At 35.7% G+C, this 15,572-nt stretch overlaps 1 protein-coding gene across 6 annotated transcripts in view; it reads right to left on the reverse strand.

The window, feature by feature from the left end:
• The window catches only part of astn1 (astrotactin 1), a 348,102-nt gene that overhangs the window by 145,288 nt on the left and 187,242 nt on the right, over window positions 1–15,572 (reverse strand). For all 6 annotated transcript variants that reach the window (XM_028020864.1, XM_028020863.1, XM_028020862.1 and 3 more), the window contains 2 exons: window positions 11,285–11,389; window positions 2,429–2,617 (listed from right to left, as the gene is read on the reverse strand). In XM_028020864.1, coding sequence (XP_027876665.1) covers window positions 2,429–2,617; window positions 11,285–11,389 — 294 coding nt within the window. The remainder of the gene's footprint in view (window positions 1–2,428; window positions 2,618–11,284; window positions 11,390–15,572) is intronic.

Raw genomic sequence — 15,572 nt, forward strand, 5'->3', positions numbered from 1 at the left:
TGGTCATGTCGGTGACCCAATCAGAAAAGAATCAGACAAAGATCAGCCTGGCTGCCCCCTGAATATGGAGGCAGGAAGCTGCAGTCAGGCACATCTTGTATTTGGAGCAAAGGCTGGGGACATGGATCATCAAACTCTCCTGTGAGCTCATTACTCCCTGCAAAAGGGCAAGATATTTCCAAGATGAGGAGAAGAGATTAAGAAGGATGACTCTGATTTCAAGATTTTGCCAATGGAATCAATTTTGTTTTCCTCAAAACAGATGGTTCTGAGCCAAGCTGAAACACTTATCCACTTTGATTAAGCCACTTCGCATCTTCACAGCTCAGTGTAATCGCTATGCTACCATTTGACAGGACAAAGGGGGATTTTCGACAGATTTCTGCCAAAATCTTAGACTAGGAGACTCGCAGTATCGCATAGACAAAATCTGATGTTTTATGTTCTTTTAACATTTGACCTACTAAATACAAAAGATTAAAAACAAATTATTCTTTGTTTATTGCTTTTTTAAAACTTGTTTTACTTAGCAGGGTGAGAGCATCTACTTTTAACTTACCTCAATTCGAAAGGCATTGATTCTCTAAAGAAAACAGCCTTGTAAATAAGTTGCTGGAAACCAATGAGTGCATGTTTTTCAGCTGGTGTTTTCTCCTTCACCCACACGTCACAATTTAGAGATCCTAGACAAGTGCATTCTATTCAAAACCTAAATTTGAATATACTCCTTTTATTTTGAAGGAAACTGTTTGGGTAGCGACTTCAGCACCTTTGTGTGTCACAATTTTGGTTCGTGCTACAGAGGGATTTACAACAAATGTTTTAACAATGCTTCAACGTCTGTCTAAGCGCTGCACAATGTTATGATTGCAATATAGGCAGGCACATTGTTAATGCTGCAAATGACCTTCTGAAATGCTATGTTTGTTATTTCCAGTTCTGAATTCACACTTTGATGCCAGCAATTATTTAGCCTGGTGTATTGAGCCTCCCTTAGGCAATAGCGTTGTATATATCATAGGTCAAAAAGAGAACTGAACACGATTATTTTTATCCAATGTCCAATCATTAATTCTATCATTAATCTCATCATTAATGGTGCTAATCTGTTCATAAGAATATTAATTCTTGAAGTCAAAGGTAAAGTGTCACTGTTTGTGTAGAACAGACGGCAGAGATTACAACTCCTTCTTTTGACAAATGTTTTTTTTTTTTGAAAAAACTTTAAGTAAGATTTTATGAGGTTTAGTTGTCACTATTGTATGTTCAACCTTATTGTTCAACTGAAATCACTAGATATGACAAGCTAATGAGAATCTGTCAAACACAGTTTAGGAATATTTAAGAGAGAGAGAAAACTAAAGTTATATCTAACTGAGAAGGGAACTGTACACTTTTTTTACAATTAGTATGATTATTATTTTTAAATGAGGCTATTAGAATGGTTAGACTTACTCAATTGTTATTGTGAGCAGTTGAAGATAAATAGGCAGTGACATAAAGACTCTTTTTAGACAAAGAAAGCTAGAGGAGTAAAAGGGATACAACAAGAAATCCGCTGGCATCAATGAGGTAAAAATGGCTATAACTGTCTCTGCTCATAAGTGAGTTAGTTTAAAGAAAAAAAAACCCTCAAAAGAACAACAACCAACAGAAGGATACATCATATGGCTGACATGTACTCACAATACAAGGAAAGCGGAGACATTGATTCTTTGATTGGAAAAAAACTTCAAACCCAGTGCCCTTTAGTATGGCTTCTTCAGATGTAATAATGCAGAAATTACCTCAAAGCAACACTGATCAATGACCACGTTGTGGCATAACTGTTGTGTGTCGCAAACTGTATCTAGAGTAGACAGCACACCACAAAAACATGTTTTGATCATGTCAGATAAAAGAAGTGCTGACAGGCCTGGAGCTGCCGCCTACTGAACATAGATAAATCGTTACGTTAAGCGAGCCACAGTTAACAGAACTTCAAGCATCATAGCAGACAAGAAACGTGGACTCTGATCATTAAAGATAAGTTGTGTGCTTGGCTACGAAGTGTGATCAAAACCACAAGGTTTTTTTGTTTGGTTTGTCTTTTTAATCTAAAATAGTTGATACATAAAAAAAACTTAAATACATTGTTTGGTAGTAAAAGTTTTGTCTAAATGACAACAGTTTTGTCATTTAGAAAAGTTGTTAAGTCACACATACGGTGAATAATGAAAGAGTTCTAGAGGCAATATGGTAGCGAAAACCTCAATTACCTAAAGGAGCCAAGAGTTTTCAGCAGGCGTAGCATAGTTTCGGATATTTTCAGATGAAAATATCATGCAACATACAAGGCCAACTCCCTGTTTAATCACAAAACAACAGCTTAGCACTAGCTTTTCTATTCCTTTTAAATCACATGCCAACACAAACTTCATTGTCCTACCTTTGCTGATGTCCTGGTACTCCAGCCACAGCTGTCTCTGGACTTGTTTGTTGGGGTACCAGATGGTACAGGACTCCTGGAAGCCATAAACGGCCTCCTGCACATAGTGGTTCCCAAACTCCCTCAGGATCGAGACAAAGTCGCTCCTCTGCGTCGCCCCGTCTAGAGAATGGATGGCAGAGCTGAAAGCTGGGAAGATGGAAAGCAGATGTTCAGCAGCGGTTAATATAGTTACATTTATAGTTGGTTTGTACTTATTGAAAATATAGAACCAGGTCAGATTTTGTATTTCGAAATACTGATTACAATTTTTTTTTTAAAATAATGGTAAATCTTACAGGCTCAAATGAAATAATTATTTAACAACTTCAATAGGATACAGTAAAACAGAAAAATCAGAAGCAAAATATCTTGCCACAGATAGTTGTGTGACATAAATGTTTCACACAATGACACATTTCCACCAAGGTTGGATGCAAAAGCCTCTGGGCTTTGGGGCTAAACAGTCAAGTATTAAGCCAAAAGAAGTCACCTGTCCTGATTGAGAATATATGTTGCAGCTAAATTAACAGTAACTTACATCATTCTGACTTACTATGATAAAGCTAGAAGAACGGCATCTAGATCATCGAGGAACTAATCTCTAATAATATCGCCTACTTGAAGAACACCGCTAAGACCATGAAACAGATCTATTAAAGACTGCACTTAAACCAACAAACCCATCTATCAGCTGTGACTGTGACAAAGCAGCTGCAAAATGACAAACAGCAGAGCCCTGCAGTGGACAGTGAGGGAACCTTGGAGATCACTTAGATTCACTCTGTTCACACCTGCACTCTCCCCAGGATTTGTTTCAGAGCCACAGAAGGAACAGGGCACTGAACATTTTCAGATATTTCTCACAACCTCTACATTAACCTTTGACATTTGGTTTAACTGTTCATGCTGTCAGACAGTAGTGCAGCATGAAAAGCAGAACCAAACTGCTCCACAGCCTTGTGCCAAAAGCTGTTCTAATGCTCCTGTACTCTACTGCACCCATTTCATTTGATGGGTCTATGCTGTGTTTTTACCTATTTGTGTTTTATTTTTTTAATGTTTTTCTTTTTTTTTAATGCAATGCGATGGACCGGCGACCTGTCCAGGGTCTACCCTGCCTGTCGCCCAATGGCCACTGGAGATGGACACCAAGACCCTGCAAGGATATGTCTGTATGACATCTTGCATGTTATTGTTTACAGCTGGAAATTTTGCACATGCGCACAGCGCTGGAGAGCAAAAAGGCTATTCTTTTACATACTAACCATAGTATGTAAAATTGCTGCGGTAGAACAATTTTGTTAACTAAATGAAACCTGGAGATGTGGGTATTATTAATTTAGTGCAGTGCACCATTGCAAAGGGAAAATAACGCAGATAAAGCATTGAAGAACAACTCAAAACCACATTTTTCTCATCATAACTGACAACATTCAACACCAACAAACACTCATTTAACACACAAAGAACAAAACAAAACACCCAGTCCGTAACAATATTATGTTTTTATGCCTGGTGTTTATTTAATATGTGATCGCTGTGGTAGATTAGCTACCACTGCTAATCTTACACTGGTGGTTGATTAGCCAATCTAAACACCTGATCTACTGATGATCTGTCAGAGTTGGTGTTTAGGTCACTTTTTAAAAAATATATTTTTTAACTGAACCAAAACACAGTGAATTCCACGTCAAATCTACATGCTCAGGTCAAAATCAAACAAGAATAACTGAACTACCTCTCTCTCCCTTGCCACTTTTTTTCTAAAACATTTTCCTGAACCCATTATCTAGTTGTTGTAATTAGTAGCAAAGCACTGTGTTCCTTTTTCTTTTATACATCAGGTGTACATTTAAGATTTAGTGTGTCATATTGATAACTTAACAGCTAAAACCAATGGTAGTGATTGTCGGCGAGTAGCTATTTTGCCCTACAGCAAGGAGATGGGGCCGGGGTCTTGCACACGTGAAATCACACTTCAACGGATCCATAGGTAATAAAAAGATGGATCTGAAGATAGGCTTTCATCTTCTTTAATGCTGTTTGGCAAATTAAAAATATAAGTCAAATAATTACTTGATTTTATTTAAAGTTTTAATAGTCAACTACTTCAACATCACATCTTTCAATACTCAGTTACTGTTAATACAGGTAAACGGATGAAGACATGAGCAACAGTTTTTGTTTTTTTAACTCCAAGTACGTTTTAATGTATTCCTTTGATGTCATTAGATGAGGGATGAATTTTCCCATTTAATCCAGTTTGTCTCAGTTCAGCAACTGCAAAGAGGTATTTATTATCAGAGTGGTGATGTGGAAGCTGATGTCAGGTGTTTGACACCAAGCGTCTTACATGGATTTAAGTGGACATCTGAGTCATCTGCTTACTATTCATGAACTCTTTCAACCAAAGAGTGAGGATTATCCGCACTGTCCACTCATGGATATGGACAAGCTCGGGTTCACATTTAGAAGAAGATGGAAAAATAAGTAAAATGTCATACGTTTGAATCTGTTCAAAGCTGAAGCTGTTTCAGAAGCACTATGTGTATCACAACCTAGTTTTGGAACATGTATCCAAATCTAAAAATATATATATTCCATTCAATCTCACACAGAACATAAATCAAATGATATGGATCTGGTTCAATGCAGTTCAGATGTTTTTATCTACCTGTAGTATCATCAAGTTTTTAATAGGATACAGGAAATTTAATTTGTGGCTAGATTCTTTTTTGCACATTAGTTCTCTCCTGGCTAGAGCTATTAGCCCTAAAATAGGCCACAGTCTATTTTAGGAGAGGTGCACAGTTTACTTTTAATGACCCTTATGAAGACCAAGGGTTCAGATATAAACACTTTGCAAACCATAATTTAAAATCTAACATATGTTTTTTGAAAGAATAATACAAACCGAACACACAATATCCACAATAAATACTGAGCAGCTGAAAAGAACAACTTTAGGAATGCAAGTTAAATTGTACATCTTAAGTTAAAACAGCAATTGTCAACTTCATAATCAACAGCTTCAGTTTCTTAATTTTAGTTTGCCTTTGTCTGAGGTAGGCATCCATAGGACTAAAAGCCAGTTTAGCTCAAAAATTTTGAAGCTAAAGAATAAAGTAATTTTGTTTTCTATGAAAAATGTTAGAAGATAGAGGCAGACACCTTAACTTGTTCTTATCAAATTAAATATACCGGTAACTTAATTGGATGTTGAATGTTGATTCCAAACACCTCTTTTGAAGGAAAATAAAAATAAGTTTTTTTTTTTACAACTTAGTTAAAAAAAACTTTAATAATAAAATTAGATGACGATCTTCATACTTTTTAGATTATTATTATTACTATATTATTATTAGCAAATTATTTTATCTGGACTTTGAGGGCCATTTATAGTGAAAGTATAAAAATTGATATGAAGGCCTCTTAAAGTCCAAGTATTTATTCTTCAACCTTATAAAACTCAGGATCTTCATTTCCTCGGCTGACAGTCTTTAAGGCTCTTCTTCATCATCACCTTCCTCCACAATTGGACCTGTCTGCCCTCCAACGCACTTCTCTCCACTTCACTGGCTCCAGTCCTCATCGCTCAGCAGTTCCAAGCCTTAAACGCCTTCATTGCTCCATATCTATTGTATCAATACATCTTTTAAAAATTCTCTAGTCTCCTGGGAGTGCCTTGCATGTGGGTCAAAAAACTAACAAAAAATATCACATAAAAAGAAATGGATATTTTTTTAACGCAGACGAGCCCTCTTGGGTAAAGTATACATATATATTCGAATGAGATACCAACTCATCAATTTGAAAGTCTGTATCAGGTGCTAAAAGCTATCAAAACATTTGAATTCCATTATGAATATGGATTATCAATAATCATTGAGTAGTTAGTGACATCAATATGTACAAGTGCTTTAAAAAGTAACATCTTTTTAACTGGTAAAATTGTCTGTCATACCATTTCTCTGGTTTACACAGACCTTTACTGATATGGATACAAAAGAGCCAGAGTGTTAGAAGATTATTTTGATTGTGAATTACACAGTGTTTCCACTCCCCCACCAGTGACTGCACTCTGCTGGACAACTGAATAAAAGGCTTTAAGCAGTTTATTCCGGCTTAAAGGAAAGAGAAATGCATATAATTTTGAATATTTTCGGGGTAAAAATTTAAGTTGCACCACAGATCAATCTTATAAAGCTAACAGCAACTGGCAAACTACAAGCAGCACATATGCTAATCTCTACCCAAGCAGATAGCCCGACTAATTAAACAGCAAACTTAAGCCTCTTATACGCTCCGTGTTGCTCTCTAGAGAACAGAATGGCAAAGTAAGGATGACATTCTGAGCAGTAAAGACAGTAAGCACTAATTCTGCGAAAGTAAAGAACAATATGTAATATAAAGGGTCAACAAAACATTCTAATTTTAACAATACTTTATAAATAATAGAAATATTTCATGTTTTTGCCACTTCAAATTAAAACATCTAAATCTTATTCTTGTTTTTGTCTTAATATGTTTCAAAAATCATACTAGTGTAAAACAGTATTTTTTTTTCAAGGTATCATACCACAAGAATCTACCTGCACATGCATCAGGGCTAAAAACTACATTCTGACTTCTGCCTATAAAATCCCAAACAATTTTTTCCACAAACAAGAATTGAACACCATAACAATCTTCATAATGCTAGTTGGTTTACATCACTTTATCCCTCCCTGCTGAAAACAGGATATCACATGTTCTAAGAGGTTCTTTTTCTTTGACTCACTTAATCGTGGCCAGGTTGAAACCGTGATGACAGTTTGAGGTCATGTAGTCCTGACCTTACAGTATCCTAATCTTTCTAATCTCCCTCCATCAAACTGGACAATGGTGTAGCTCAGTGTCTCCCTGGTTCTCCAGGGTTAGGAAAAGTGCCCTGCATTTTTTTGCAGGGCTGCATGTTTTGGATGTTTGACTCCTTTGACACACTTTACTACAATTCTGGAAAAGCCTGTTAATCTGCCATCAATAGAAATCAGGTGAGCTGAAGCAAGAAATCATCTAAAATATGCAGGGAAATGTACCTTCAGGACCAGGGTTGGAAAAAACAAAACAAAACAAAACAAAAAAAAAACAAGTTCAGCTCCCAGGCATACTGCCCAATATTGGACCTAGTTTTTATTATAGAAACAAAATGAGTAAAAACATTTTTTAAAGAGTTTGAAAATGACAGCAAAATCAATCAAAAGAAATGATTGATTTAGTTTGAATGTATATGAACTAATTGCAAAATAACTAATCAAGAAATGTGTGTTTTCACAAGCTAAGAGTGTGCTATCATCTGATTAGAGATGAGTGAACTCAACGAGGGGGGTGGAACAAGGACATAAAAGGCATGCGGAGATATGTTTCAAACGCTACATTGATCAGACTATAACAGAACGTCCATATGCTCAGTGAAATTCTTGCTCAGCAAATATTGGAAAGCAAAACTGCAATAGCAGTTTATCATTGTGATTTTCAGGGGAAGCAGTATTAATATCTCACAGCTCACGCTTCACTCGCTCTAACTTCTCCTCCAAAATTAAATTAGGAGGCTGCTGAAGTGAGAGACAGAGAGCATAGTGAGGATGAGAGATGGGGGCTTTGCTATCAGATGTAAAAATCAGTAGGCTCACCCCTCCAGTGCCTGTTGAAATATGATGAGCTAAAGTGGGAAATGGGACTTAAAAGAGGAAGAAAGGATGGAGGCTTTTGAGTCGCTTCTGAGGGAGGAGAAAATAGAAAGTGTATCCTCGGCAGACATCACAGCCACTTTCAAACCAGAGCAACACCACTGGAAATGCATTAGAGGTGTCATGGCTGTATTTAAAGAGGAGTGGCTGCACTCATCAGGTGAGAAACTATTTATGAGGGATTTCAAGTTTAATTTTCCACATTAAACTCATGGAAAATTAGGATTATTGAAAGATATTTACAGTCAGTCTGAATGACTGAATGCAATATTTCAGAAGATCACATATTATCAAAAGTCGTACATTTTTTCTTCATAAAACAAGTTTAGCAGAAAGAGACGTGTAAGAAAATTGTCATCCCTGACATTTCAGCTGCTAAAAGAACTTACTAAAGTACTTTACTAAATCCCAGTCATAGTGACCATCTTTACTGACGGGATGATTCGATCTTACAGAGAAAAAGCTTTAAAATACATGGCAGGTGATCAGATACAGTGAAAAAACAAGAAAATAATGAATGTACAATTGTTTATAATTGCCTTTCAAAGTACACGTCATTCAAGTCAACGATCAATTTCCATTTTGACATGAAATACTGTACAGTATTTTTCTTTTTTTACCAACTTTATGTTGTTTTTTTCTAGCTTTATTTAAATAGACCTTCTGCTACAAGAACACTAATGTTTTTATAGTCATATGAAATTAACTGCGTCCCTAATTGTTTATACCATTTGGGGAGACATTTCAGGGAATCTGTGTCATGATTTTCTGTAGTTTTGTGGAGAGATCCATAAAAAAACAAAACAAAAAAAAAAAAAACAGTTAACTGCCAAGTCACTGAGCGCCCTCCTCTCAAAAGTTTTATTTCACAATTTATTTCAAATTTGTGAAATAAAAAAATTGACTTAAAGTTCATTCTTTTCTCACTATATTTCTGCCTTGAGAGTGTGGTTGTGGTAGCTGGTGTTACACTGTTATGCTGCTATGTCTCTAATCAGCTAGTCTCAGCATCGTGTCAACTCACATCTGAGATAAATATTTGATGTACATGCTTTCTACTTCTAAGAGCTCACTGGATGAGTATCACTAAAGTGCTCCAAGAAACAACAAATCAGCTGAGTATAGTTTAAGATTTTAAATAAAAAATTAAAGAGGTGTGATATGTGATGTGCTTAACTTTTCTTACACTTATGTGAAATGCATCGACTACTACAAATCTTTGGTTCTCTGATGCCATGTGGATTTTTAAAAGCTCACATAGGTGCAAGATATCACCAGGTTGACTTGTTTTTAATAGATGAATGGCCAGTGAGAGCACATCTTCTGTTTTGTGACATGAAACATGAAAATACCAATGACTATCCTGCATTTATTTAAAAGAAGAGTTAATTTAAGGAAACAGCTGAGCCCATACAAACGTAAATCCAGAGCAAAACCACATTGATTGTTTGTGCTTTTCTTTATAGAGAGACACACTGCATAATCAAAGCAGCAGGGAAGTGCAAAGGGAAACTTGAATAAAGAAGATAAACTTCAGTGTTCTGTGGGAAATCGCTTTAATGCCAGTAATGACAACTGATCTGGAAAAAAAAAAAGTCTTTAAGGGTGAATTTATTTTTGACACAGGAGATGGCAAATCCCATCCCACTTTAATCATCACTCATCCCACTCTGACACTTCCACAGCTCCCTTCTATTATACAGTGTATAAAGCTGTTTGAAGCACCCATTTCCCCAGGCACAGCCTGTTGTGTGTTTCTATTTGCTTTTCTTGTGAGGCAATAACCTTACTTTTAAACTTTAGCACCCCATTACCAAGCCCCGGGTTCAGCACATCATAAAAAGCACCTTTTTTATGTGAATCTTTGCTATTCAGAGCAGGCTTCCTCAGAGAAAGAACATGTTTATGTAGTTTAATTTTCATTTTGGTTAGACACATTACTCTTTTGCCTCTAGACAAGTCAGATATTAAAAGGTATTAAGACTTATTACACAGTCAGGTAAGGAGCTGCAATTGTAGCTGCAAGAGTAAACAGATGATGTGCTTGCAGCTTCATGTCCCTCCTGTTTGATTGTGCGCAATGAGAATATTGTGGTTTTCTTTTACACTGACGCATGCAGTATTTTCTTTTATTAACATACATTTACCCGCAGCCTGTTTCCACAATAACTGTGATAAGTGATTTCACAGCTACATTGAATATTTAGGGACAAAAGCAAGGCTAAGAAATGTTTAAATGTTGTAAACTGTGACCACGTATTTTATCGTTGTGCATTATAATTATGTTGCTCAGAACAGGTAATGTAATAGTTTGCTGGACCTACATTTAGATCTCAAGAGTTTATGTACATTTTTTCATTTAGCTGTGAAGAATTCATTTTAAAAACAGTCCAGAAATGCCATGTGTGATCAAAAGAAAGTGGTGTATGAGTTCCGTCATTAAAATGAAAAATAAAAGAGCCAAGCTTTTGTGTTCAGAGGCTAACCTTGACGTGGCTTTTTAGTTATGATGTGTTCAATAATTTATGACTGTATTCGTCTGTGCAGACTAAAGAACATTTTCCTTTAGCATTTAAGTACAGTAATTACATTTATGTTATTTCCTCCATCTCATTCTGCCTTTAAATGTATTACAATATTTAGATACTATGAATAAACAACACTCTATCACCGCCTTTAGGTCCATTTTATACTGTAGCACATGCAATTTGATCTCCAGCTAAAATCAATGGCAAGATTTTAATTTAAATCAATGCTATCTAAATGGCACAGTAGCAATCAAATGTAATGGTATTTAATATCATGCTGCACTATCCAAATGTTGTGTCTATACCAACAGAGAGTTCCTCACATCAGCATGCCAAACGCATGCTATATAATTATGCACAATATATAGTGCGCAACTGTTTAACCAACTGAAAACACTCGTAAATTGTAAATAGAGCATTGCAGATACATAATTTATGGATGAAACAGAACTTAATGTTACATAAAATGTTATTTTTCTCAATCTCAGAATGCTCATCTACATGGCAAAATAAACAGTGTGACATGAGCTTAGTAATAACCAAACTGAGTGATCTACCTTGAGACAGGACCCACTGGTTGAGTTTGACATGGTACAACACAGAGCGCAGACTCCAATGCTGGACAAGGGGATAGCCAGACACCTCACTGTAGTTCACCATACCTGTAGGATTGAAAAAAGAGCAACAGAGAACAAACATTAACATAGATACAGTTCCCTCAGAGCTATACAGTTGCAGGCTTTAAGGTGGTGTTCTTCCCCATGAGTAAATTCAGCCGGTAGGGTTGAGGGGGGAATAATTTTCAAACCTTCAGCTCAGGATTAATGTTTTATTTTCTGTTTGGTAGTAGTGGTGGAGGTTGCAGACTTCAGTGTTAGATCAAAGGTTGGACCCACATTTTATGTTTACTTTAAAAGATGACATGAGACATAAACACGCAATAACTTAAGAGTTGGATCATAGGGGAACGCCATCAGGAATTTAACTCAAGAAACAAAAATTTATAAGATTATAGTAAAATCTATTGAGAAATAACGATACAGACGACTGATTAGACGTAATGTTGTAAAGTTAGATATAAATGAAAGATCAATGTATAAATGCATTTAAATTACACTCATAAACAGTCGTACCCTTTGAACTTTTTCCAATTTTGTCAAGTTAAAACCATCAACTTTAGTTTTATTGGGATTTCATTTAATGTCAAGTTTTCAAATGATTTAAAACCTCTTTTCCATTTCCCTAATGACTGACCAGATTCCTTGTTGAAGTGCTCTGCACATAGTTCACAATTTTTCAATTTAGGCTTCACCTGATCTCATACTTTCTGCCAAGTTTGTCCCTATGTCTTATGGTAATCTGTAAAATGGACTTCTCATAACTTTCTTTCAACAGTGACTTTATTCTTGTGAATCTTCCATAAAATCTGTGCTTACCTAATCGTTTTTTGTCAACAGATTCTCACCCGAGCTACAGCTCCTGTGTTACCGTGGTTCTCTTGGCTGAATGCTCTGTAAGATTATCTAGAAAGCCACATGTTTGGAGTGTAAAAAAAAAAAGAAGTGTAAAAATAGTGCAGCAGTGTGTGAGGCATCTCTTGCCATTATTCCACAAATAATCTTGCTTTTAAATTTTCATCTCACTGCACTGGAGGAGCTTCATTAAATCCCATTTGGGTTTTGGCTTTCAATTCATTGTTTTTTTATCTTTTGTGTTATTGTTTTTGTAGCGTCCCCACTAAGACAAAAGTCTATAAAGACTAAAACTGACATTGCATTACCCGGTCCGAATAAAACAGCAGACGGCAAAAATTAATGATCCATAATCATGTGGAGGAGTTGGCAGCATAAGAGCTGCTGCGCATAACTCTCTGATGAGATGGTAAAGACCAAAAACAAAGCAAAACGAGCAAAAGCGTGGATATATTCTACTGTATGTTTTAAAGGGTGAGCTGCAGTCTTTTCTGAAATTTTTTGAAAAAAAAAAAAAAAAACATTTTATATGATCCGGAACAAAAATATGTCATTTTTATGTCATTGTCGACAAAACTTACTTATAATACAAAAACATACTGCTATACTTTTATAGGGAGAGCCACTATGCTTCCTTTTAAATAAGTTAGGATGGTCTATAGGCTAAACAAAGACTTCTGCACACTAATCAAGGATGCAGCAACAGTTTCTGAAAGCTAAATTGACAGAAAATACTTCCTGGAAAATACTTGTCTTTTCCAGCAGCCATTGTAAAGCGCATACAGTCATAAAACCAACTGATTGTCACGTCATCATAAGTCGACTTTTGAAACGGCTCATTGTCCAGACACCAAAAACCATCAACCTATTGCCAGAAAATGGCTGCATGGTTTTCCTAGAAGCAGTAAAGACTCAAATGCAAAAATGGGCCAAAAAGTGAATTTTGGATCATAGTTCCCCTTTAGCTTCAATAGATAGTTCAGGATGTATAAAAAAAAACTGATTTAGAAGCTTATTAAAAAATATTGTAAAGGGCTCACTATATTGTACTGTAGGTACTAAAGTTACAAAGAATAAAAACACTTCACAACACTCAGAAATAGTGTTATCTTATATTTGATGTTGCCTTTACACGGTGTTCTTTTACAACCCTGTATATTATCTGTATTGATTTGGTCTTATTTGACAATATTTTCCCTGCTGAAATCAATAATGCCTATCTCGTCAGCGCAAAGAGGTGACCCATGTATAAATGTTTTTTCATTTGGATGCACTGCTCAATCTTCAAATATTATACAAGCATTGTGCCACTTTGACCAACGACCTTATAAAAATCAAAGTCAACGGCGTATGAAACACACCCCGCAATGCCACACAGCAGAAACAGCAGCAGAAGGGAACTAAGAGTGTTTAATGACAAATAATTCAAAGTAAATACATAGAACATAGACCCTTATCAAACATTAAGAGTAGTTATTATAAAATACCAAACTTGTGGAGAATGCTGAAAATATATTTAAAAAATATATATATTTCAATGCAACATTTATTGTATGGCTTAGCGAATAATGATGCTGTCAGCTGCAGGAACAGGCCCTTAACATCACTTTTATCAAACCATAAGCACAGCAGCAGAGTATAAATCATGTAGTCTCCCATGGCAACTGACAGCCGTGTCATGCTGCAGCAGTGGGATTACGGCCATATATCACTCTGACTGCCCCCACCGTGTTCACAATCACATCCAGAAGGGATCTGAATGATGCTGGTGGTGGAGACAGCAATCCTCCAACCACAGAAACGGAAGAAGGGAAGGGAAAAATAGATGAAAGGAAGCAAAAGATAAGAACTTTGTGTGTATGTGCATTTTAGAGATTTCTTTTTTTTCTGGGTGTGAGTGAGTGAGATAAATCGATATGTGAGGCATACTGAAAAGCAGAGCTTTAAAGATACATGGGCCATGTGAAAAAGTGAGAGAGAAACGAATGATGATGAATAAAGAAAGGAAGATGTCTGCCATTTCCAGTGATGGGTGGTGGTTTGTGCGCGTGTCACAAAAATGAAGATGCATCAGTCGCCGGCAGAATGAGAAAGGAAGTATTAATGTTTATTTTTGGGAAATTAAATTTGCTGAATAGATGACCAGATAGATGAAAAAGTTTCTATATATTTATATATATATATATATATTAGTTATATATTTGAGTTATGAAGATCACAGAAAGTACAGAGAAAGAGAGAAAAAAACAGCAACATGTTTTGTTGATTTCCTTATTTTTTTCTGCAACTATCTGTAAAATGATAATATTTTAAAATATTTTATGCACTCCTTTGGTTATAGTTTTTGCAGATTTCAGGTCCCTTAAGAAAATGAAAGAATCCTTTTCATAGAATACATCGGGGAGGTCATGCTTCTTAAAAGTGTTGGACTGTTATCAAGAATTTGCATATATATAAAAAAAGTCAAATGTGTCCAAGTTCATATTTTTTCTTACAAAATTGCAGAGTATATTAAAGCTAAATAAATAATAAAAAACAATGACAATAAATGTACCCAAAAGACTTAGGAAAAACATTGTCTATTTGGTATTAACTCACAAATTTTAATTTTATTAATCATTTTATTTATTACCTGTATTTGAATCAAACCACATTTAAAAACATAACTACATATTTAGAGAATAATACAATTAATGGTTTACTTTATGGCCTTTATTTAAAGACACCCGAGTAGTGGTACATTTTTATTTTTTGATTTTGAAAAGTATATTTAATAATTTTTTAACAAGATAGAAATAAAGTAAAATGCTTTAGTTAATTTTGGAGAACTGCTGACATTGTTTAGAAGTATTTAATTAAAAGAGTTGTAAAATCTAATTTTATATTCCTAATACATCAACTGTGACAGAGATTTTAATGTTGAACTTCTTATAAGCTTGAGTTTGAACTGCATGACTGAAAGGACCTCATTAGGACAAAGACCTGATATGTAACCATTCAAGAAATGATTGACTCCTGGGAACAAGCTTATAATTACAGAACCAGTTATTAGCACAAACCTCGGAAAGAGTGTGTAATTATCTCAGACACTTATGTAAAGGTTTAGATTACCATTCTAAGTCAAATGAAAGTTGGACAAATTCTGTTAACACTGCTGCTGAGGAGCCAGATCTAGTGTGGCTCTCTCTGGAGGACACGCATGCTCTTAACAGACGCAAATCAGATGTGAACATACATGGGAAGCGCGTAACAGTTTCTCCGCAACACCGCTCTGAAAATGCAAGATTTGGCAGAGGCCTGACACCACCTATGAACTTGATGAATAAGGCTCTAAATGTGATGTTCCTGCATTGTCCTCACCTTCAGGTACATA

Source organism: Xiphophorus couchianus, chromosome 6 (genome assembly GCF_001444195.1).
Source record: "Xiphophorus couchianus chromosome 6, X_couchianus-1.0, whole genome shotgun sequence".
Taxonomy (NCBI): Eukaryota; Metazoa; Chordata; class Actinopteri; order Cyprinodontiformes; family Poeciliidae; genus Xiphophorus; species Xiphophorus couchianus.